Source organism: Galeopterus variegatus, unplaced genomic scaffold (genome assembly GCF_000696425.1).
Source record: "Galeopterus variegatus unplaced genomic scaffold, G_variegatus-3.0.2 Scaffold1080, whole genome shotgun sequence".
Taxonomy (NCBI): Eukaryota; Metazoa; Chordata; class Mammalia; order Dermoptera; family Cynocephalidae; genus Galeopterus; species Galeopterus variegatus.
In genome coordinates this window covers 156,885-180,481 of record NW_007727191.1, presented here as the reverse complement: position 1 = coordinate 180,481, position 23,597 = coordinate 156,885, and the positions used below count along the sequence as shown (strand labels likewise).

The window sequence follows — 23,597 nt, the reverse complement described above, 5'->3', positions numbered from 1 at the left end:
TGATCCTGCCTTAGGACCCATCATGGACAGCTCAGAGCTGTGCACAGTGTAGGGAGTGATATCGTGGAGCTCCGCCCACTGCAGTGGTAGCACCCCAGCTAGGCTTCACGGGTGTGCCAGAGTCAGGTGAAGGGGCGAGGGAAGGGCAGCCCAGGTCAAGTGCATACCTTTACCTTGGTCCAGAAACAAGAAGTATCTTGTGTGCAGGGAACAGCTCTAAGCATCTTAGCATACAAGCCCCAGAGTGTGAGAGATGGGGTTGGAGAGGTGGGGTCCCATCACAGGGCTCGACTTCAGGTGAAGGGGCAGGTGGGGCAAACCGAATGAGCTGTGGAGAGAATCCAAAGTCAAGACTGAAGCAGAAGGCTCAATGCTCAAGTCTCCCTTCAGTGAATAAGGAAAGTAGTTAAGTGCACAGGCCTGGCATGGGACAGAGAAGGCTGCAGTGCTGATGTCACTGCATGTTCCTTTCTTTGCCTTTTAAACGAGGGTTGTACGAGGACTGTGTAAGAAGTGCGGTGTGAGGGAACCACAAGGAATAGCACCGTGACCCTGAGCTTTGCTGCAGCTGAGCTGTAAACACCCCTACACCCAGAGGATGAGGGGAGGGGAGGGAGAGGTTATCAGAATCAGAGAGAGAGGGAGAGTGTGTCAGTTCAGGAGAGTCTGCACTGAGAGTTTGTGAGAGGGGGCCAGGGATACGCTGCCCTCAGTTTCCCCTTCCTTCGGTATCTCCACTGGGGTCCTTATTGGCTGAGACCTGCTGATGTCAGAGTTCAAACCTCCTTTGTCTGTCCTTATGGATCTGTCTCCTGGGCACAGCAGAGTAGAGAGAGGCTCTAGAGGGGCTGGTGAAAGATGCCTGGGGGACACTTACTTATGGGGTGTGAGGTTTAAGCGAGATAATGCAGGAAAACTCTTAGTGGAGCTCTTGACGCAACATGAGTGCTCTATCAAGGCTGAACTGGAGAAACAAACTACCGTCTAGTAAGTAGTATGTTTGCATAAGCATGCCACAGGTAAGTAAAATGGTAAACTAAATAGCAACAGGAAAGATGGGAAGTTATGAGTTCTTCCTGGAAGATAGTCTTGAGGCTGGGATGGAGGCGATGAAGGGAGCTTGGGAGGTGGGTCTTCTTCATTAGGTGTGACAGTCACTGGGCAGTGAAATTCAGGTGTTATTCTGCACCATAAACTTTAGGCCTAGAAAAATTGGAAATGGTTTTATCTTCTTTGAGCACCCATGGTGATATAACTTGTACATCATTTAAAGGGTTTGATATTTCAAATAAGTCACACTTCAGAAGCACCAGTGAAGAATACACAGATTACACACAAGTGCCAACAGGCAGCCCTGTGACCATGGAAGTCCCACCTTCTGTATGTGAAGATAGCCCAATATAACAAAATGTCATAAAAATAAAGTATAATAATATAATAATAACAAAATACAAAAATAACAGCCCAAAGTTGTTATTTCTCTTATTTGGCCACCTCCACACAAACCTGCTAATTGACTAGCTGGCCACAGAACTCCCTGTGCAATTTCTAGATCTGAGGAAGATTTTACAACTACTGTTTACTCTTTTATTCTTTTACAATCCTTATTTTAAAATTCTCTTTCTTAATTTTAACCTACTTACAGTTAGATCTATTTCCTTTCCTTCTGTCCTCATTGTGGCCACGTAGACACAGTACTCTCTACATTAAAAAAAAAAAAAAAAACGAACACCAGAAGAAATTTGAACATAATTTAAGAATATTGGCAGATGTATAGATCTTTCTTGGAATTTTCTTAACTTTTTTTTTCTTGAAAAGAAAGCCAAACCACAAGGTAAAAAACACTAGGTTGTTAATAAACAAAACCTTACATATCTAAAATTTAGGTTTTTTCCAAGACAAAGTAACATTTTCCTCTTCCTGCTTTATCTAATGTGCACATTGCATTTAGACCAAATCCTCATCATGGGAGAAATTCACAAATCCATCTTCCAGCTCCAAGGTTTCCTTGGGCAGGGGAGTATGTGCTTGGTGGTTTCAGAAGCACTGGCTCATGTTCATTTCGCCAAAAGCAGCATATCTTTAAAAATGAAAATTTCCAGGCACTTATCCCCTTAAACAACCTTGTGGGAAAAGATCATTATGAATCTTATGGGCCCACCGGATGTCTTACAGCCTTTAAAAATATCATCAGCCATTTCCCTGAGCAGCGGCAGCTGGTGATAGGCCTCTCATAGCAGGAACAGCTGAAGAATGGCAGTACCAAGGCTGTGTTTCTAACCTTTATTAAATTCCTTATTTGCCGACAGCATGATCCCTTGCAGGCCTGCAGTCTGTGGATTCCTATTCATTCGTTCTCATGAAACTGGTCTCTAGTCTGTCACTGTGTTTTGAACAACGTTGGACTATGTGGGGCAATTCAGGGCTCATCTGGGGGCAGAGCTCCCACAGTGGCTGCCATTCCTTGGATTGTCACATCCCAGAAATGAGTTCTGCTCCATCTGGCTCTGCACCTGGTTTTCCAGAATCAAGCGCTGCCTTCCCTTGCTCTGTGGTCACTTAGAGCAGCAGCTTAGTCTCACCTCTTCCCAGCCATGCAGTCCCAACCAGGGCTTGCCACTGCCCCACGCGTGTCCCCAGCATGTTCTAGGTCTTTTTCTAAGTGCTTTAGCTAATCAAACAGATTGGAAGAGGGGAGTCACAGTATCTTAAAGCCAGAAAGAATATTAGGAATTTTCTAGTCTGGCACTCTGCATTTTCAGATGAGGATATTTTGGTCCAGAAAATGTATCAGTGGCTCACTAATGGTAGCCAGAGCATTGGAACTGATAGCAGAGCTGGAATGAGAACCCACGATTTTATGGAATGAATTGTAGTTGATATATTCAGTCATCATTTGTACTCCTATTATGTTTAGCAGATGACAGGTGGTCCCGCCAAAATTATAAGTTATTTGCACCAACATTCTAATATGACCTTTTAAAAATGAACTTTGAAATGGTTCAGTGGATGATGGGATTATGACATTATGTTGTTATGACTTTTGTCAACTCCTGCTGTTGGGAAAATAGAATAGTTTGGTCAGGGCCCTCGCCTCAGGTCCAGTTGGGTGTGGTTCAGCATCCGCACGCGCGCGCGCGTGTGTGTGTGTGTGTGTGTGGAGTTAGTGTTCATACGCACCAATGTATCTTTAGTTTTGTAGCTGTTCTGTGTTCTTGGGGGGGGGGGAGAGAGAAAGAGACAGAGGGAGAGAGACAGAGAAAGAGAGAGGTAGAGAGGAGTTTTAGTGAAGCAGGCAGGCAGGTGTCAGCCTTGGGCATCCTCCCCACGCAGCCATGCTTTTCCAAACCTATGGCTTCCAAGGACTGTGTGGCCGGTTACATAGCTCATAGATCTGCGTGAAGGGGTCTGGGGACCGAGCCTGGCGTGTGAGGGGTCAGGGGACCCAACCTGGCATGTGAAGGGTTTGTGACCCAGTCTGTGAATGGGCTTGAGGGGTCTGGGAGCTCCAGACCCAGCCCTAGCTTAACAATTGGCCCAGTCAGTGCAGGATTACTGGCAGGTAAAAGAGCCCGGCAACTAGTGTGGTTGCCTAGCTTTACACCTGCTGATACTTACTGCATGTTCATGGGCAAAACTGTAACTTTCCAAATACCTATGCTGGTTATGTGCTGGTTAGGGCAACTCGTGGCAACTTGGTCCTCAAGATTGTACAATTTCGTTTTCTTCCCATGATTTCTTTAAAAAACCTGGAAGGGTCCTGAAATGTATATTAAACATATATTTTGTTTGTTCTTTTACCAACCCGTCATCTAGGGACAATATTACAAACAATAAAACCTATAACATTTATGCACACAAGGCTATCTGGTAGGTTTTTGGGTGTGTGGGACTCTGTGGTTAATGTACAAAGAGTTAAGGTGGTCTTTATATGTATTTACCTTCTATCATTACCTGAGTTAACTTTTTTTGCTATTGATTAAGTCATGACTTTACTCCTGTGCCACCTATGCCTGTGGAATGTGTGGTTTCTTTACTGAGATTATATGTGCAGCACACACAGTGCAGGTTTCTATAACTCGGTCGATCATGTCTCCTCTTTCTAGGCAGAGTATAAAACCACCACATTGCATATGCAGAACTTTAAGGTCTTATGCTATCTTGTCTTCCAGGCTCTGTGGGTACCCTCCTTTTTATGATGAAAATGACTCCAAGCTCTTTGAACAGATCCTCAAGGCAGAATATGAGTTTGACTCCCCCTACTGGGATGACATCTCCGACTCGGGTAGGTCTCCCACTTGCAGCTCCCAGTGGGCGGCCCCTGGACACTTACAGTCAAACCACCTGATCCTGACAGCCCCCGCCCCCCAGGAGAGTTCAGACAATCCTGAGGCTCCTTAGTCCATTCAGGCTGCTATAACAAAAAATACCATAGACTTGGTGGCTTACACATCTCTCCCAGTTCTGGAGGCTGGAAGTCTACGATCAAGGCTTAGCAGGTGCTTAATGGGTTTAGTTGAATTAGTGATGTCTCACACAAGGAAAGGGCATCACAAAAACAGCTCTCTCAGGCTCTGGTGAACTGAAGAGAGGCACAAGATTATGAGAACATTTTCTCTCTTATCTGAACCAAAATATCACTAGCAGCCAGAGAGAAGGGACTTGGCACTGGGAAGTGATGGTGCCATGCCCAGCTCTGTGGCTTCCTCCTTTGGAGTCCCAAGCCATGGCTCTCCTTTTCCCCCTGTGCTAGTGCCTATTGTGGACAAGGTGTGGGAGGGTTCGTGCAGGGCTGGTCTCGTGTTTCCTGCTATACACAGTACTCCCAAAGATCTGGTGGTATCATATTGTCACATCTCAAGCCATAGAGTGATTCTTTCCCTTGTGCCTTCTTTTTGAACAGCCAAAGACTTCATTCGGAATCTGATGGAGAAAGACCCAAATAAAAGATACACCTGTGAACAGGCAGCTCGGCACCCATGGTAAGAAAAGTCACCAACCGTGAACCCTTTCATCCCAGGCCTCACAGGCTAAACTCTTTGGCTGTTGTCAAACTCTTTTGTCCCCTCAGGACACAGTCTTCTGGATGCACTTGTAAGGAGTTAAGTGTACAAAAGAGAGCTGTTGCTTTTTCTCTTTACAGAAAGTTTTTAAGGATCATTTTTATCGAAATTGCCAAATGAGGTGTTAAGATTGGAGTTTTATTCTATGCATTTATTACTTAGCAGTTAAATGATTTGAAGTTATATACTTTTTTCTTTTTAAGGTGCTTTTCAAATTACTGTTTCTCCCACTCTAGAGAGACTAATTGACAGTTTGTGGCATTCTGTGTGACATTTTCAGCTGTATGCTTCAGGCCACCTTGTTTCTGCGGCACTTACTAAGTTAGAACCCAGCTTCATTGTCAACTAGCTGTGACTTTGGGTTTATGCCACTTTTCTGAGTCTCAAATTTCTCATTGGCAAAACGAGAATAACAATACCTGATTTACAGGGTTGACCTAAGAAATGATGGAGCTAATGCGTGTACAGGGTTTACACAATGTCTGGTACATAGTAAATGCTCATTTAATTGTAGCTATTATTATTAAAGCACTATTAGCATCTATTTTGAAACAAATGCCAAGAGTAGTAAAATATCCAAGATAATGAAAATAAATGGACAGAACCTTGAGTTCAAGAGAAGTCCCCCCCTAAGAAGCCTCTAGAAAACTGTTCCCCTCTTCAGTCCACTATCTTCTGTGGCATTTCCTCCAGGGTTTCACATCTTGGTTAACCTCCTAAAGGGGATCTGCCTAAAGGTGGGTGCTAACCTAGTTTCACGGTATTTTAATTTATAACAGCTGTCATTTATTGAGTCTCTATTATGTTCCAGGCATTGTGCTAATTGCTTTAAAGTATTATCTCCTTTTTAATTTATAATAACCCTGCAAGGTTGGTTTTGTCTTCATTTCAGAGATAAAGAAATAGAAAGATAAAGTAACTTGGCCAGGACTACCCGGCCAGCTAATGGCCAAGCCAGGATTTCAGGCAGAACTGTCTGGTTCCAAAATGAGTGTTCCCCACTACCATGCTGAAAGAAGAAAAAGAGAAAGAAGGAAAGAGTTTGGGGGGAAAGGAAAGAGTTTTCTGAACTAGACAGTTCTGATTGTATATCATCTTGATATTTTTTAATGTCACTTTGGACAATAGGTCAAAGCATGTGATGGTAAAAGCAGTAAAGGTTTTCTTACTTTATGAACAATAGACCTTTAAAGCTGTAAGACTTCTGAGATTACTGTACCGTATAGAGGAGGAAAATGACCTCAAACAGAAGGGAAGTGACCTGCCTCCTAGTGCTTGTTCACTAGTCCAGCCTGGCTCTGTAGAAGGTGGGAAGGTGGCCAGTTAAAACCTGGTCTCTCTTTCAGCAAATGCTTTTGAAAAATCAAAGAGAGAGGTGGGTTTTACTGAAGGGGCTGGGAGAGGGGCAGAGTGGGCTCAGGGGAATGTGATGGCCATGCCAAGCCTTGCACCACGAGAAGACTTCCACCAACCAGGAGGGAGGGGATTCCAAGCAGGGTAGGCAGCCTGGGCCATGGCAGGGGGGCTTAAAACTGCACATCCATGCTCAGTGCCACAAGCACTTGGTGTTCTAGAGTAAGAATGGACAGAGGAGAGAGACAGGAGACAAAATGAGAAATGAATGCAGCCATCACAGGGTTGGGCCTGGCCTGCTTGGCTCTCCACTCATTCCCTGTGTGGGTGAGCTCCTCAACAGAACTGAGATCCTAAGTAACAACAATATGCATCCTCCAGGGCTTTGCAAGGGGTGGAATGAGATCATACCCATAACAAAGTAGAGTACCTGGTGCCTAATACATCTTCCATATATATGAGTGTACTAAGGAACTTATACATTTCCCTTTGAGCAGGGGGCCCACGTGCATTTTAGAAAGCCCAGTCTGGCTTCAGGCTGGAGGATGAGTGGCAGGAGCTGGGTATGGGAACATGGCAGGAAGGTAGAGAGGAGGCTGGCCCAGACCAGGGGTGGAGGGGGATGGAGAGGACCAGGGCACACAGAGGGAGAAGCTGCACGCACCACAGGGCACTGGGTTGGGGGGGAAGCGGGGTCTGAGATTATTCCCAAGTTTCCAGCCTAAGGGGCTGGGAGGAGGAGAATGAGCTCGGCTTGGGGCATGCTGAGCTGGAGGTGCTGGGAGCCACTGAGGTGGGGCCCTGTGGCGAATGAGTGTGTGGCTCTTGGGAAAGAGGTCACACTAGAGCAAAGACTTTCGAGTCGCCAGTCTGAGTCACGTTGCAAGAGATATTAGCCTGTGAGCTGTGTCAGCAAATGCTTCTGAATTTCAAGGTGGCTTTTTTCCCAGTGTTCTATCATTTTCACCGTGCATTTCAAAATTCCCAGGAAGTCAAACATGGGAAAATAATAAAAGCGAATGCATTTGACCCAAGCATCACTGAAACTCCCCACTGGCCTGTATTTATGACATACTTGTCTCTCTTATGTAAAATTGCCTGGGTGAAGGAGAACACAATGCAGCAGGAGCTAGCAGGAAGTGGAAAGAAGAGCCCCCTGGGGCAGAGCTTCACCAGCACCACCACTCTGGGAGCTGTGGCCTCGGCACATCCACGGTAGCCAGGGAGTGTCATCGGTTAGTCCGCACTTGCTTTTCCAACTTAATCAAGACTACCCAGGGCTAGGAGAGGCCTCAGAAATCAAGGATGCTTTCCCTTAGCCTCTTAGACCACTACAGACCAAAGAGGGCTCTTTCCAAAGCTCTTCTAGTGAAGGTAGTCAGCCCTTCTTACCAGACGTTTCCAAGCCCCTCTCACTTGAGGGCTCGCCCCTGTCTTAGTGGTGGATGGTAAGGAACCAGCAGGCTGCTTACTGACGACAGCCAAAGAACAGGGAATGGCAGTGGCCTGATGAGAGCCCATGCCCCGATCCAGGACAGCACCTTGCCCGAGCTCATTTATGCAGGCTGGATTATTCTGGACATCGAGCTCCAGTTTAATTGATAAGCAAACTAAAGTGATGAGAGAGACTGAGAGAGAGAAATTAACATATTGCAAGGAATTAAGGCATTGGCTCACATGACTGTGCAGGCTGATGAATCCAGCAGGTTGGAGACACAGCTTGAGTCTGAAGACAGTCTGGAGGCAGAATTCCCTCTTCCTCTTTTGTCTTAAGGCCTTCAGCCGACTGGATGAAGCCCACCCATATTGCAGACACCAGTCTGCTTTACTCAGTGCTTACTGATTGAAATGTTAATCTCATCTAAAAAATACTTTCACAGCAACATCCAGACTATCACTATCTGGTACTGTGGCCTAGCCAAGTTGACACGTAAAATTAACCATCGCACTCCTGAATGTTCATTGTGACCCCCTCCCCTCTTCTGGGCTCCAGCCACCTGAGCTCTAATTGGCCATAGGAATTGGGAAGCAGCCCAGGGGTCCTGCAAAGCACTGTCTGGAATGCTGCCAGACGGCACCAGGCCTATCTTCAGCAAGTGGATAGAAAAACGCAGAATCAGCCATGGAGGTGAAGTGGAGTAGACCCCAGATGAAGCACAAGGACCCCAAAGGCAGAGGAGATGAGCTGGTGGTCTGTGAGCAGAGAAAGATAGTAAGGTCGGCCACTACAAGTGTGATCATGTAAATGCCATCCATATTGTTAGGGGAGGCTGCCAACCAGACAGCAAGGGAGATGTGAGTGAGACGTGCTTACCCGTGTGTGTGTGTGGGGGGGTGTGGGTGTGGGTGTGGGTGTGTGTGGGTGTGGGTGTGAGTATGTGGGTGTGTACAGATTTATAAAGAAGCTCTTCTGTGTCAGCAGCATTGGTCAATTCCTAGGACAACCTAGATGACCACTAAGATCCCTCTTCCAAGCTGTCACTTTGTCCCCCATGGATTTGTCACCCCACTCCTCCTGCGTGATGGAGCCACAAAGGATTACTCAAAGCCCATCTTTTCTGAGCAGTGAGAGACCCCAAAGTGGTTAATCTCCCCCCAGAACCCTCAAGTGAGAGGCATCTCTTCCTTGGGAAATTAACCCCGAATCGGGGTTTTCTTCCTGCGTTTATTTTCCAGACCAGGAAGTTACAGGAAGAGAACATAGGTGGGGTTATAATTTAACAATATACGCTGGTAACTTTCAGTGAAACAAGTCAGATGACATCCCATTAGACAATTAAGTGTTCCTATCAACAAAGGCTTGGTCTTAGCAAACATTCCTTCTCCCTCTAGCAATTTCCAGTATCTTTACATTTCAGTCAGTAACTAGTCTGTCCTTGAGCCAGCAACCTTGCTGTGCCACAAATCTTTATCTTACACCAGAGACTTTATAGCCTGAGGAAAATTTCCAGTCCTCCGCAAGGTCAATATTTGAAATTGCAAGGCTTTGGAAAACCAGGCCCTGTGAAGTACATTTGCTTTGTAGTATATTCCACATCCAAGCCTCTGTGCCTTCAGCTTTGCTGATGAATAATGATGGAGTTAGTGACACTGGGCAGCCGGGTGGCACGTGTCATCAGAGTAAACTTCCTAGCCTATTGTGAGCAGCAGTTTTTGTGGTGGCCCACTTCAGGATGGCTGTTGTGCTGTTGTGGCCGAGGTGGCTGCACTCCCCCCAGCACCCAGAAGACTACTTGACAGGGGCCTCAGGGCCACCTTCTGCCCAGCTTCACTCCTACCCAATGGCAGCACTTCCTAGGACTGTGGGACGTGAGCACAAAGCATTCCTAAGTTCACTGCAAGTTTGCATTTTCCTTACATGTGAGCCACGTGAACCCACAAAAACGGCGTGGGAAGAAGAGCGGAGGCCCCAGGCCCAGGCTTGGAGCGTGTGATGCTGCCCCTGCTGCCAGGCAGGTGGAAGCTGTGTCCTAGGCCTCCCGGCCTGTTTGGTTTGGAGCCCGGCTCTGTCCTGCAGCAGTGCTCAGTCCCAGGAATTCCATACTTCCTACCACTTTGGCTCTGTCATTTCCAAGAAAATGCTGGCCACAGACAAGTTGGAACTAGCATCCTTCTCTGAGGATGTAGCTTTTAAAAACAGTCCAGAAGGAAATATTCCCATGGGTTCTGTAGGAGAAAAAGTTAAGTAAAGATGTCTACAGCTCCCCTAACCTCTCCGTTTCTTGATTTCAGATGTATTTGCCACTCTAATATCCTATTTCTGTTTGACTGATGTGCGTCTGGGGAAAGGGGGCAGTAGACAGTTGTTGGAAATGGAAACATGGTTCACTTCAGTTACTTTTTTTTTCCTCACTGCTTTAAAACCTTTATTTTTTGTTGTGAAGTTTAGCATAGAAAAGTGCACAGAACAAAAATGTACAGGCCAATGATTTATCATAAAGTGAACACCTGTAAAACACCCCCCAAACTGAAAAAATAGAACATTCACAGCACACTCCAGTTACTTTCTGAGTGACCTCTTGGCTATGTGTTTTCCTGCTGGGAAAAGAGAGGCGTATATTTAGGGGGGAAGTTGCTTTTAGCTAGGAATATCAGACCGGAGTCTAAACTCAGGCCAGCCTGGCACAGACTGAATGTCTAGTCCATCACTTGTGTTTGCAATTCTAATGTGAAAGAAAGGCTGGTGGTTGACTTCTTGTGTGGATAAGCCCTGAGCTTGTTCCTTTCTTTTTCCAAAGCAGTTGAAAGTGGCAGTCTGTGGCTTCTGGGCTGTTCTGTGTCCAAGGCAGTCTGGGTGTGGGAGCTGAAACATTTCTTCACTTACTGGTTACCTTCCATCCAGGAAGGATGGTCCATGACTCTGGCATCTGCCCCTGAACATTTCCAAGATTTGATAAACTCTTAGGCATCAGATGCCACCCTAGAATTTACTAGTTTGGTGCTAGAGGAAAGGCAAGGTGGAACGTTCAAAGCCCAGGAAAGACTGAGAGCAGAACACAGCCTCCTCTGAACCAGGGACGGTCAAAGGGTTGAAGGTGGAGGGGGACGATGTGGCGGTCGAGAGCAGGCTATGAGTGGCCTCCAGGTAATTCATAAGACTGGAGATTGTGAGCCGAGAGAAGGGGAAGACACAAGACCAAAAGCAGAGACAGCAGAGAGAGGAAAGAGTAGAGGAGGGGGACTTGATGGAGAGGAGGTGCTCAGCAAACCTACATTCCTCCCTGCTAGTAGGAGAAGCTCCAGAACAAGCAAGAATGAAATAAAAGATTGCCCAGGACAACCAAAGACCCAGTTGAATGCAGAGTAGATGTGGTCCTTGCAGTTCTGAGAATTGCCTAGGAAATGCAGGGGTAGAGGATGCACCCAGCGGGGTTTAGCTAAGCTGGGAATCATGCCCCCAAGCACAGAGAGGGCAAAGGGTGTGAGTTGGCCCCCAGAGCAGAGGTCCTGTGGAGGCAGAGAGGAGGGTTGCAGGTACGAGGAAGCCGAAGCAAGGCTGGGCAGGGGTCTGGTGGTGAAACCAGCTGGGGAGCAAGCGTGAGATTGCAGAGGGGAAGCCTTGCAGGTCAGAAGATGGTGTGGCGGGAGAAGGATGGGAAACCGAATTCCCGTTGTGTTGTCATTGTGGATTCCAGTGTTGCAGGAATTGAGGTCAAAAAAGGGAAAAACTGAGAGCCAGGTAGTGAGGTCGACCAGGAGGGTGTTGGTGCATCCTGGGGAGGGTGCAGAGCACAGAAGGTGGGATACGACTTGGGGGCATGGTGGTGACATGTGGGCTCAGAGAAGAGCCAGAGGGTGACCTAATCAGTGTGGAAGGATGGTGGCAAGCAGTTTGGGGCCTGGTGTCAGAGCCCCAGAAACCCTTCTGAAGCAGCATCTCTGCCCCTGTTTCAGGATCGCTGGTGACACAGCCCTCAACAAAAACATCCACGAGTCCGTCAGCGCCCAGATCCGGAAGAACTTCGCAAAAAGCAAATGGAGAGTAAGTCCTGATATTTTTAAAATTTTTTTAAAAGGATTTTTTTTAAGTCCTGAATTTTTATTAAATTCCCTGTGAATGTAACCACACTCATGAAACTCACCTGCAGTCTGCACATTTCTCATTTCTAAAGGTTACCGTCACCTGAGTTTGGACAAAAATCCCAGCACCTCACCCAAACAATTTTACTAATTTTAATGGAAAGTGATTAAGATTTGGAGGGTGTATCATGGTGTAAGAGGGATCAAGTGTGTGATTAAACACCTCCCCTCCGTGATGCAAAAGTAGCAATGGTGCAGAGTAAGAGCAAAGAGTTCTTTCTCTGTTGCTGTTTCTCCAGCTACATAATCCCCTTCGTCTTTCTTCACTTTGCTAGAACTTTGAACAGTTGGCTTTTATTAAAGTGACACGGAAGTGGAAGAAAACAGGAAATCTGAATTGAACCTATTAATATTTTCTGGCAAAAATTTGATGGATTTAAACCATAGAGGTTTCTTGATCATCTTCTGATTGCCTAACCTCTGTGTTCTTTTTTTTTTTTTTGTCTTTTTCTGTGTCCGGCAACGGATTGCAACCCTCAGTGTTGCCCCCGTACTGGACCAGGACCGGCAACGGGATCACAACCCTTGGTGTTGCCCCCGTGCCTCGCTCAGCCAGTGAGCGGGAACCGGTCTGTCTGTGGGATCCGAACCCTTGGCGGGAGCGCCGCCGCGCTTCCCAAGCGGCGCACTAGCGCAGTGCGCCACCAGGCCGGCCCCTAACCTCTGTGTTCTGATCAGCATGGGTAATTAAGAGCTGGCCTTTCACCATGGAACACCAGTGAGAAACTGTACAGAAACAGAATTAATCCCACTGACCTACTTTATTCAAAGGAAATGCTGTTATTGAGGACAAAAGTACTGGTAACAGGCAAATAAAAACTATTTTAAAACACATTTTAAGGTGTTATAATATCATAATATGCCTTTTATTCTAAAAGTCACTTCTCTTAAATTATGGAGAGAATCGTTTTGCATTTATTTTATATATTTATGATGTCAGAAGAAAACTATTTTAGTCTCTAAAATATATTTTGATGCAGAGGGGGTTTAAGTAAATAAGTATACTTTTAGAAGAAGGGGCAATACAGCTTTTCTTTCTAGAGTATCATGAGAAAGTTTTAAGAAGTTTGAAATGCTTAGGGTACCAGGATAAATAACAGGACACAGTTGGAGTCTTCTCTAATTAGCTGGAATATTTTGTCTGCTTTTTTCCTTTCTTAAATTTCAGCAAGCATTCAATGCCACAGCTGTCGTGAGACATATGAGAAGACTACATCTTGGCAGCAGCCTGGACAGTTCAAATGCAAGTGTTTCAAGCAGCCTCAGTTTGGCAAGCCAAAAAGATTGTGCGTATGTAGCAAAAACAGAATTCTTTAGCTGGCATTTAAGACAAGTTGGGGTGGAGAGAAGGGAATGGTCATTTGCTGAGTACCTACTGTTTGCCGGGCACCTTCAGTACTTAATCTCATTTAATGCTCACTACAACCCTAGGACATTATTTTTTTTTAAATAATTTTAAAATGTAATCATTATTTAATACTCAGCCAACCCTAGGTATTATTATTTCCATTTACAGATGAGAACTCTGTGGCTCAAGTTCCACACAGCCATGACTGTCTGGATTAAGGCCCAGGCACATTCTGATCCATCTCCTTCCCCTCTGCTTTGCTCCTTATTGAGCAGTTGCTCTAAGGTGTGAGGAAGGGGTGGCCGAGACTCATGACAGACTGATCTCACTGACTTCTCATATACGTTTTTTTGACGAGGGTGATGACGATCTGAGCTCATTTATATGCAGTGCGTAGTAGTCGTATTTCATTATCCTTCATATCTAGAGGGAATATTTTATCACTGAGGGCCCACTTACACTCTTCTTACTTCTCTGTCCCGCTCCCCCGTCTGTATTTATCTTAATCTCATGTTAGGCCATTCTGGCAGCTCCTCTCCATGTCAGAGCAGTTGCCTTGATTGGCTCTCGTCTCCCTAACCACTGAGCAGGCTATCAGCTTGGTTTTGCCCTAGGCCTCACAATCCTTCCCCTCAGAAAAGGGTTTCCTTCCTCTGGAATCATCCCATCTCATTCGGGAATGTCCAGCCCTTAAATTTTCCCAAAAACTCTCCACAAGCTTCCCCTGTCCCAGCTGCATGCCACTGTAGACCCTCATTCACATTCCAACGTAGAGCCTTTCCACCTTCTGCTCAAAGGGACCCCCACAGCTGATCATTTCTTTGATGAGTCATACAATAGCTTTGACAGCAAAGCCCATCTTAAGGATTTATTTCATGGGTCTCCCTATGTCCAAGTGTGCAAAGTTCACTGGGGTCACGCTGGAGCTAAATGGCCACTGGTGCCTCCCATGTTAAGGCCTCTCGTCACCAACATATCCACCTGGGGAAAGTTTAGTGTAGCCCATGAGGAGTTTTCTAGGCCAAGGGGCTGCTGAGTTCACACAGGAACAGGTGAACATCCTTATTTCAATGTGCTCTGTGTCACAAAATGCTTCTTAGTCCAGAGTACAGACAACACATCAAGCAGGGTGTCAGAAGGGGTATCAGATTCTGTCTTCATTCTTAAAATACATACTGCACAATGAACAATCCTTATAAGAAATGACCAATTCTTATAATGACAGTATGTATTCAGCACTTAGCCCAGTGCCTAGTACACAGTAAGTGCTCAGTAAATGGAACTGATCATATCATGGTGACTAAACCATATCATTCTCAAATACAAAGTAGTTACATTTGTAATGGAAAAAGGAGAGGAGAGTGGGTGTAAGGACAAAGTATTTTGAACACAATGTAAAGTTTTCCTATGGGTAGGTAAGCATGTAGAGTCAAGTGCGTGAGAGCTTGGCCCCCACAAACCCAGCCTGCGTGACACCCTTGCAGTGGGAAGGGGAGCCAGCATCTGCCTCTGAAGCTCTGAACTACGTGTCCACTGTTCCCCTGTAGGCCTGGCACCTTCCACGCCCTGTAGTTTCATGTCCTCTTCATCGGGGGTCTCAGGAGTCGGAGCCGAGCGGAGACCCAGGCCCACCACTGTGACGACAGTGCACACTGGAAGCAAGTGACTGGCTCTGGAGATGGGGCCCAGGGAAGGGGCCAGGGAAGGGGTGCCCCGGGCTACCAGTGCCATGAGCCATGCCAGTGAGACCCCACCTTGCATGGTGCACCTTCCTGCATAGGACTGGAAGACCGAAGTTTTTTTATGGCCATATTTTATACTGCAATTCTGAAGTGTTCATTTCTCATAAACTGTACTGACTCAAGGGGAGCGGATTTAACAGGATCTGGTGCTGTACATAGGAATCTTGCGAAGCTCTGATGAACGGACCTATTTACCCTTCTCCCCAACCCCGTCCTTTCCACTCTCCTCAGTACAGGTAACCGTCTATGGTGTATTTTTTCATTAATGACAAAAAAAAAGGGTTTCAACTGGATTATTTAAATATTGGTAAATATTGTGCATTAGGGGTTTTTTTCCTTTTAAGAAGTATGTCCTTCCAACTCTCTCAGTTACATGATATATCTTTTACTCTTCAATAGTAGTTTTATGTTAACCTTTAAGAGATTTTTTTTTTCCTCCAAGGGGAATTTAAAGGTGTTTTTTAAAATTCTAATAAGAGGATCGAGAAGCTGTCTCCAAGGCTAAGAGTGCGCTTTCTTCTCTTCCTTGTCTTGTCTCCCCTGCCTCGGGAGGGGCGGCCCTCTAACAAGACCCCTCAGCAGTGTGCAGGGCTGTCTTCTCTCCAGGGGGGCTTAGGAGGGGACCAGCAGAAAACCCTTCCTAGCAGCTCCACCAGCAAACTGCACACCAGCCGGAGACCCCTGGACCCTCTTGCCATCAGCAGTCAGAAAATACAGCAGCCTGCTCCCCCCAGACCCACGGCTAACCTTCACAGGCTATACTTGCCATGAGCGAGACACCCACAAGGATTTAGGAGCCCCTCTTTACAAAAGGAACAAGCTGCCACGTCGTTGTTCCGAGGGACCCCCACACAGCTGTCCTCTCCCACGAGGGGGAGTGGATGAAAGCTCTGATCTCAGCTATGCAGTTTTAAAATTAACCTCTCTCTCTCTCTTTCTCTCTGTGTTTTTTAAAAAGTGTTTCTAATCTTACATTTAAAATGGCCTCCAACACACACAAGTTGTTTCTCTACATTTTTACCCTATTCTCATGGGAATGTTATCTGAGGAAAGGGGAAGGAAATGACCTCAGAAAAGAAACTACTTATCTGGAGTGGTAAGGAGAGGGGACCTGCCAAGCTAGCAGGACACTGGCCACCGGTGAATGGCCAGAGACCTCCCCAGCCAGGCCCAGCTGGTGTCTGAAGGTATCCCTCTGCTCTGGGGAGTCTGAAATCAAAGGTCTGTGGTGGTGGGTCACCAAGCGCCCCAGGTTGCCTGGGACTGTAGGATTTCCGAGAATGTGGGACTTTTAGTGCTGAAACCAGGACTGTTCCAGAAACAGCAGGTCAGGCCATTCACCCGCTTCATGGCTAGGTGTGAGGGAGAGAGCAAGCAAAGGGTGCCACCAGGGCAGACCACTTTGCAAGGAGGCTTCCAGGTAGCTGTCCCAGAGAGAGCCAGGCAGGTAGCCCCCAGTGCCATCTTTGCAGACGCCCTCCCTCGGCCCTCAGGCCCCCCAGCACTGAGTCTGAATTCCACACAATCAGCCTCGAACCCACCCAGGGTGCCAGCAGGTCTGCCTGATAGTCCAACCACTTTCCTGGCTGTTGTCCTTCTGCCCTTGTCTTGTAGTGGGCCAGTCGCAGAAGGGCCTGTTGGTCAAGCCATTTTGCCACTTCCACACCTTTGCCTATGCCGGGACTAATGTTTAGTGATGCCCTTGGCCCTCCCCGGCATGCACACGCACATGTGCACACCTGTACACACACACCCACGCCCACTTGCACACATACACGCACGCATGCGCAGACACACACCCACATGCAAACACACACACAGTGTTACTGGGCTTGGTAGCGCCATCCTGCCTCCCTAAGGATGCCACCAAGACTTGGGTTATTTCCTATTGTTTTAGGAAGAGGAGAAAATAAATAACCATATGAAAGAGTCTTTGCTCTTTTGAGCGAGCCTTCGAGGTGAAAGGATTGAGGTTCTCTTTCGACTGCACTTGGTACTGTTTGTTTTATTACAAAACAGGAATAGAACCCAGAGTGCACCTTTTGTTAAGACCTGACAAATGGGGTGGCAACATCCTAGGACCCTCCCTGATGTCAAATCCCACCACTAGTAGCTGAGCATTTTGTACGTGTGCGTGGTGTACTTGGCCGAGGCTAAAGATGGACACACAAACACCATCACAGGCTTCTTTCCTAACCCCAAACCCCCATTTGGTCTCTTCACCTCAGAGCAAGTGGATTTTTTTTTTTCATTTAAATATGAAGTTTTGAACTAGTGTTCTGAAATGGTTTTTCCCTCTGCTGCCCATCTGTCCCTCCCTGGCTTTCCCGATCTTCATCTCGTAAATGAGGCAGTAAGAGAAGCCATCATGCATCTGGAACAGTGAGAGGGCACCATGCTCAGCACTGCCAGGCCGGCAGCTCCTCGCCCTTGAGCAGGGTACCCTGGAGTCTGGGCTGCTCGCTGCTTCTCTGAAGTCCCGCTCTCCAGCGGGCACTCGGGTCTGGAGCCTCAGAGCTGAGGGGCAGGGCGTAACTAGGTGAAGTGCACGTGACCATGAAAGCCCTTGAGGAAGTGGGAGGCTGCCCAGGGAGACAGCCAGCCACTCGGGGGCTGCTTGTGGCTTTTGTGGTAGGCAGTGGCTGGTTTTTACCATCTCCTGACCCTGACTTCAGAGGAGAAGAGAAAAAATAATCTCCCCCTTCATATCTCCTTTTTAAAGAAAACTGNGGGTTATTTCCTATTGTTTTAGGAAGAGGAGAAAATAAATAACCATATGAAAGAGTCTTTGCTCTTTTGAGCGAGCCTTCGAGGTGAAAGGATTGAGGTTCTCTTTCGACTGCACTTGGTACTGTTTGTTTTATTACAAAACAGGAATAGAACCCAGAGTGCACCTTTTGTTAAGACCTGACAAATGGGGTGGCAACATCCTAGGACCCTCCCTGATGTCAAATCCCACCACTAGTAGCTGAGCATTTTGTACGTGTGCGTGGTGTACTTGGCCGAGGCTAAAGATGGACACACAAACACCATCACAGGCTTCTTTCCTAACCCCAAACCCCCATTTGGTCTCTTCACCTCACAGCAAGTGGATTTTTTTTTTTTTTCATTTAAATATGAAGTTTTGAACTAGTGTTCTGAAATGGTTTTTCCCTCTGGAGCAAGTGGATTTTTTTTTTTCATTTAAATATGAAGTTTTGAACTAGTGTTCTGAAATGGTTTTTCCCTCTGCTGCCCATCTGTCCCTCCCTGGCTTTCCCGATCTTCATCTCGTAAATGAGGCAGTAAGAGAAGCCATCATGCATCTGGAACAGTGAGAGAGCACCATGCTCAGCACTGCCAGGCCGGCAGCTCCTCGCCCTTGAGCAGGGTACCCTGGAGTCTGGGCTGCTCGCTGCTTCTCTGAAGTCCCGCTCTCCAGCGGGCACTCGGGTCTGGAGCCTCAGAGCTGAGGGGCAGGGCGTAACTAGGTGAAGTGCACGTGACCATGAAAGCCCTTGAGGAAGTGGGAGGCTGCCCAGGGAGACAGCCAGCCACTCGGGGGCTGCTTGTGGCTTTTGTGGTAGGCAGTGGCTGGTTTTTACCATCTCCTGACCCTGACTTCAGAGGAAAAGAGAAAAAATAATCTCCCCCTTCATATCTCCTTTTTAAAGAAAACTGTGCAGAAACCATGCCCCCCCCCAAAAAAAAATGCAGGTGCAGCCTTAGTGTTCTTGAACGTGGTCACATTCCAGTCACTTCTAACTTTGACAACAAAGAGCAGCCTCCCCCTGCACAGGAGCTCATGATCTTAGAGAGGGTCCCACTCTCCAACTAGTTCTGAGTATAGTGTCCAGGGAACTTGGCAGTCAGGCTTAAGGCAAGAGAAGATGCCCAGGGCTGGACAGGCAGATTGGGCTCTTAAAAACATGAGCAATCTGATAAAAAGGAATTTGGCATTGTGAGCCTCAGCCTCAGTTTATCTCATCTTGTTCATTTGTCCACCTTGAGGTCCAGTGTGTCCTGGATGGATTGTGGGTGGGAGAGGGGGACTCCCCTTTAGAGCAAAGGCCAAGAACACCAGAGAGAGGGGAGGGAACCCAGATGATCCCCTTTTGAGAATGGGTTGACCCTCGCTATCGGGTTTAAGCTGTCGTGGAATGACAGCTTAAACCCGATTAACTCACTGGAGTTTGACGTTTTATGAGCAATTTTAAACAGAATGAAAAGACCATATCCCAGTGGAGGTGGACTCAGTATTTTAAAGCCTTGGGCACCATGGCCCCTCAGGCCACCCAGAGCCTCAGTCAGAATTGATTCATTGCACTGGGGAGCCATGCTGGGACTGCTGCTCCTGGCTGAAGACAGGAGAACAAGGTCCTCTGTGCTTCAGCCAGCAACACTCCCACAAGAGCACTGCTGGGGTTCTTCTGGACAAGAGGAAGGCAGGCAAGGGCCAGCAAAGGGCAGCCCCTCCCACTTCTCACACACAGAAATGAGCTGTACTCTTTCGCAGATTTGCACAATCACTTCTGGCAAATGAAATGAAGGTCCTCTGATTTAACAAGTGCACGAAACCTTTGCATGTTCTTCTGAAACAGACTCCTTCCCCGTTTTGTCTACTCACACTCTGCAAAGTTTGCCTTTTCCTTAAACACATTCCAGACCAAACACTGTTCAGTTTGTTTCAAAAAAAAAAAAAAGGGTATATACCTGTACGTAATCCACTACTCTTTTGGGAGGTACCAGGTCCTAGGTTAGGGCCACAGGTGTTCCTGACATTTGCAAAAGGTGTTCCAGTTCTTCAATTTTCAAACTTGAACATGTGAAAGGTGGAAAAGCTGAATTGGGAAAATAGATTTCTAAAACGAGGGCTTATTCCTGAATACTCCAAAAAATTAGTTTGCACATGAGTTAGCTTGAGAACCTCAATTGTGGGTAGCAGGCAGGTCTGGGGACGAGAAAGAGGCCCACAACCCAGGCACCTGGTACCTTCCCAGTAGTCCCAGTACGTCGCAATCGGCACCCTGGGCGTGTGCCAGGAGCCCAGCCCCACTGTGAAGTCTGCCCTGCATGCTGGCCATGGGTTAGGGCCACAGGTGTTCCTGACATTTGCAAAAGGTGTTCCAGTTCTTCAGTTTTCAAACTTGAACATCTGAAAGGTGGAAAAGCTGAATTGGGAAAATAGATTTCTAAAACGAGGGCTTATTCCTGAATACTCCAAAAAATTAGTTTGCACATGAGTTAGCTTGAGAACCTCAATTGTGGGTAGCAGGCAGGTCTGGGGACGAGAAAGAGGCCCACAACCCAGGCACCTGGTACCTTCCCAGTAGTCCCAGTACGTCGCAATCAGCACCCTGGGCGTGTGCCAGGAGCCCAGCCCCACTGTGAAGTCTGCCCTGCATGCTGGCCATGGCCTGGCCCACCTCCTGCTCCACGTGGTGGCCGATGCCTCCAGAATCAGCGGGAAGGAGTCGGCCCTTCCTGGACTTCCCTGCCACCTCCAGCAGGAGCAGCTCAGCTTGTAGGGGCTCCGCTTTTGCAAACCCAAAGGCCATGCCTTTGGAAGCCAAACACCCAGCATGTGGCTGGCACGTCTGGTTCTGTGGACAAAGCCAACTGTGGAATGGCTTCTCAGTGTCTGAACCTTTTTACACCAAAGGGACAAACTGTCGCATCTACCCCTTGTTCTAACTCTGCTTCTGCATTTGCCCTATCCGTTTTTAACCTTTTTGTCGCCAGGGAACTTCTCGTCTGATTATTATGTCTTCTGATGATTTGCCGTATTATTTTACTTACAGGTGATTTTATTTTCTTAAGGACAGGAAAAAAAGAAAAGGAAAGGAGTGACTGAGGCATTAGTCATAGAGATAAGACATCACCAGGGACTCTTGAAAGCCCCAAGAGCTAGTTAAATTGCTTCTCAAAGGAAAATCTCAGTCTGGACAGAGTAAGATTCCTGGGCCCTCCCGGGAATTTTGCACTTTGGGGTGCAGGGGCCCTGGGCAGGGTTGGCGGCCATGCTTCGGGAGAGCTAAAGAAGGAATGAGAACATCAGCTCAGGTGTTCATCTTGCAGCACTGCAGCCTGCCACACTCCTTCCCAGGGTGCGTGGCCCTGTCGGAGTGGTACAAGACGCTGTCCAGATGGTGACAGAAACACTGCAACTTCGCAGCAGCATCTTTGCTTTGAAAGATGGTGCGGCGTGTTTCAGAGAACATTTATCTTAGTCCCACATTCAGGCAAGAAGACAAAGATAACATTCTGTCCAGAATAAATTTTGGAACAATTTCTAAATTGGCTTCAGTACACATAATGTAATTGCCCTTCTTTCGGCTCTCCCAACAGTAAGCATGTTTTCCAAAAGCTGACCACATCGAACCCAGGAATGTCCCTGTATCTACTATTACCAGGCTTGCAGTTGGTTAAATTTTGTCATAAAAACATGCTTGTCCAAAAGAAGGGAAATGTGCATCTAGTCCGTGCATGTAATAAACCCTGCAAGAAGTTTAACCCACGTAGGTTTGCGGCACTGCAAAATTGTTCATGGGTCTATGTAGCAAATGATTCTCTGCCTTGACAATCATGTATACATATCAAGATTTGTATCATAATGATAATGGGATTGATGACTTGTTTTCTCCAATAAAGACAATTAATCACCTTCAGGTGTATGTTGTCTGCTTCCTCCATAATGAGGAGGATGTGTGGTTTCAACATCTCTATCTTTTCTCTCCTCTCTGAAGTTTGGATTTGAAGGAAAGAGTTTGAATTGAAACCCTGGAAACTCACAAGATCCCTTAAATATCTAATATCACCTACTCAATGAGCAGGAAGTGGCAAGGATGGGGAGAGGCAGCATGTCTTGGCTTTGGGGCTTGGGGTGGGTGCTCAGGTTCAATGTTGCTGGACAGGAAAGCACCCCCTTTTCCTTGCTGCTGGGAAGGTGGCTGGAGGTGAACCCAGGATCTCAAATCACACTAACTAGAAGTTCATAAGTTGTTTGGAGGAAAAGCCAACACTAATTCTCAGGAAACACCCCCAGGCTTGAGCAAAACACACCCACATTCTTTGATTTCCTCAGCACAGCCTGTAGTTCTCAGTGCCCAAAGGAAGCTTCTTTTCCAAACAGAAGGCTGATGGCTGTCTTTTATGGGGAGTCGGGGGCAGGGGAGGAACTACAGTTCATAGCTCCTCACACATACTATGGGGGTTGAGTCTGGCGACCAGACAATTCCCCCAATTTAAATAGTTAGTAGTTGTGTACGGAAAAGAAAACTGAATTGGACGTGTGTTATAGAAATGTAGATTTATCACTGCCCCACACAGTCAGAATCAAATGAAGACAGCCTGGGCCTTAGTGAAAATAAGGCTGTGAGCCCAAAAGAAATATGGTGTGCACTGTCTGATGTCCAGTCCTTTTTCAGTTGATTCTTGCATCTCTGAGCCCAGGCCTTAATGATGAGATAGCAGAGGGATCATTTAGTGGGTGAATACATGGCATATGAATGCAAATATTAGGGAACAAAAGAATTTTGGTACTTAAGCCCTTTTGAAAGGACTGTTAAAGATAAGGCTTAGCAACCAACTGTAGCTGAAAATTTAGCCCAAGGAAATGCACAGAAGAAAAAAAACTGACTCTAGTGAAAACTGGTATATATTAGGGCCTTAGAGTTGAAACGTTTAAGATCAAACTTTTTTACTTGGCTCCAATCACAAGGACCAGCAGGCCAGCACCTCTAAATTTTAGATCCAAGCTCCCTATGACCCCCCAAAATGTTCACCTTGCACTGAAGCTCACTCCAAATTTTGTATATTTTTCAGATAAATTTTGGTCTTATAAATTCCTTGTGACTATCTATCATTGACCATAACACATTTAGGAGCTGGTTCTAAAACAAGTACAAGAAGCAGATGAATGCCTCCTCACACAGTTCCAGGATCATCATCCAGGCAAGAGCCCTGCTGTGCTCAGCGGGCAGAGAACTTGAGGACAGAAAGGGGGGACAGATCATGTGCACTCACATCCTCCTGGCTCTCTATGCACCCAAGGAAGACAACTATAACTTAAAAGCTCCGTTTCTTAGAGAAAGGTTCTGAGCACAGAACACTTTAAATTCATGTGTGTGTTGAGCCATTTGGCTGGGCTAGCAGTGGTCTTAGGGGTGTGTATCCACTTGGCTTGGACCAATGCTCTCTAGTTCCAGAAAGACCAAGCAAGAACTGTGCCCAGCCCCATTTCTTTTACATACTTGCCTGCAAAACCAGTGCTGAGCCCCCAGAATGAGAGAGAGAGAGAAGAGAGATAGAGAGAGAGAAGAGAGAGAGAGAGTGAGTGTGTGTGTGTACCCTGCAGGGGCTTCCAGCTGAGAGATGTAGTGGGGGCTGATTTCCAGCCCTCACCCTGCATGCCAAGCCATGTGCCTTGGCTCAGAAGAAGGGGTGCCTGTTTCTCCATCTACTTCATGCAAAGGTACCGGATGGGGGCCTACTGGTTTGGGTGAGCACAGCAGCCCTTGGAGCATTAAGCTG

General features: G+C 46.9%; 1 protein-coding gene and 1 long non-coding RNA gene across 2 annotated transcripts in view; both read left to right on the top strand.

Annotated features, from left to right (window-relative positions):
- The window catches only part of CAMK1D (calcium/calmodulin-dependent protein kinase ID), a 255,649-nt gene extending 237,843 nt beyond the window's left edge, over positions 1–17,806 (top strand). The window contains exons 7-11 of the mRNA XM_008574657.1: positions 4,173–4,285; positions 4,904–4,982; positions 11,811–11,898; positions 13,165–13,282; positions 14,892–17,806. Of these exons, the coding sequence (XP_008572879.1) occupies positions 4,173–4,285; positions 4,904–4,982; positions 11,811–11,898; positions 13,165–13,282; positions 14,892–15,010 (517 nt within the window). The 3' untranslated portion in view covers positions 15,011–17,806. The remainder of the gene's footprint in view (positions 1–4,172; positions 4,286–4,903; positions 4,983–11,810; positions 11,899–13,164; positions 13,283–14,891) is intronic.
- A 1,983-nt stretch (positions 17,807–19,789) lies between these two features.
- On the top strand, positions 19,790–21,733 carry LOC103592066. The gene is made up of 2 exons (XR_550638.1): positions 19,790–19,834; positions 20,165–21,733. It is a non-coding gene; the product is annotated as an uncharacterized LOC103592066 (long non-coding RNA).
- The last annotated feature ends 1,864 nt before the right edge of the window (positions 21,734–23,597 follow it).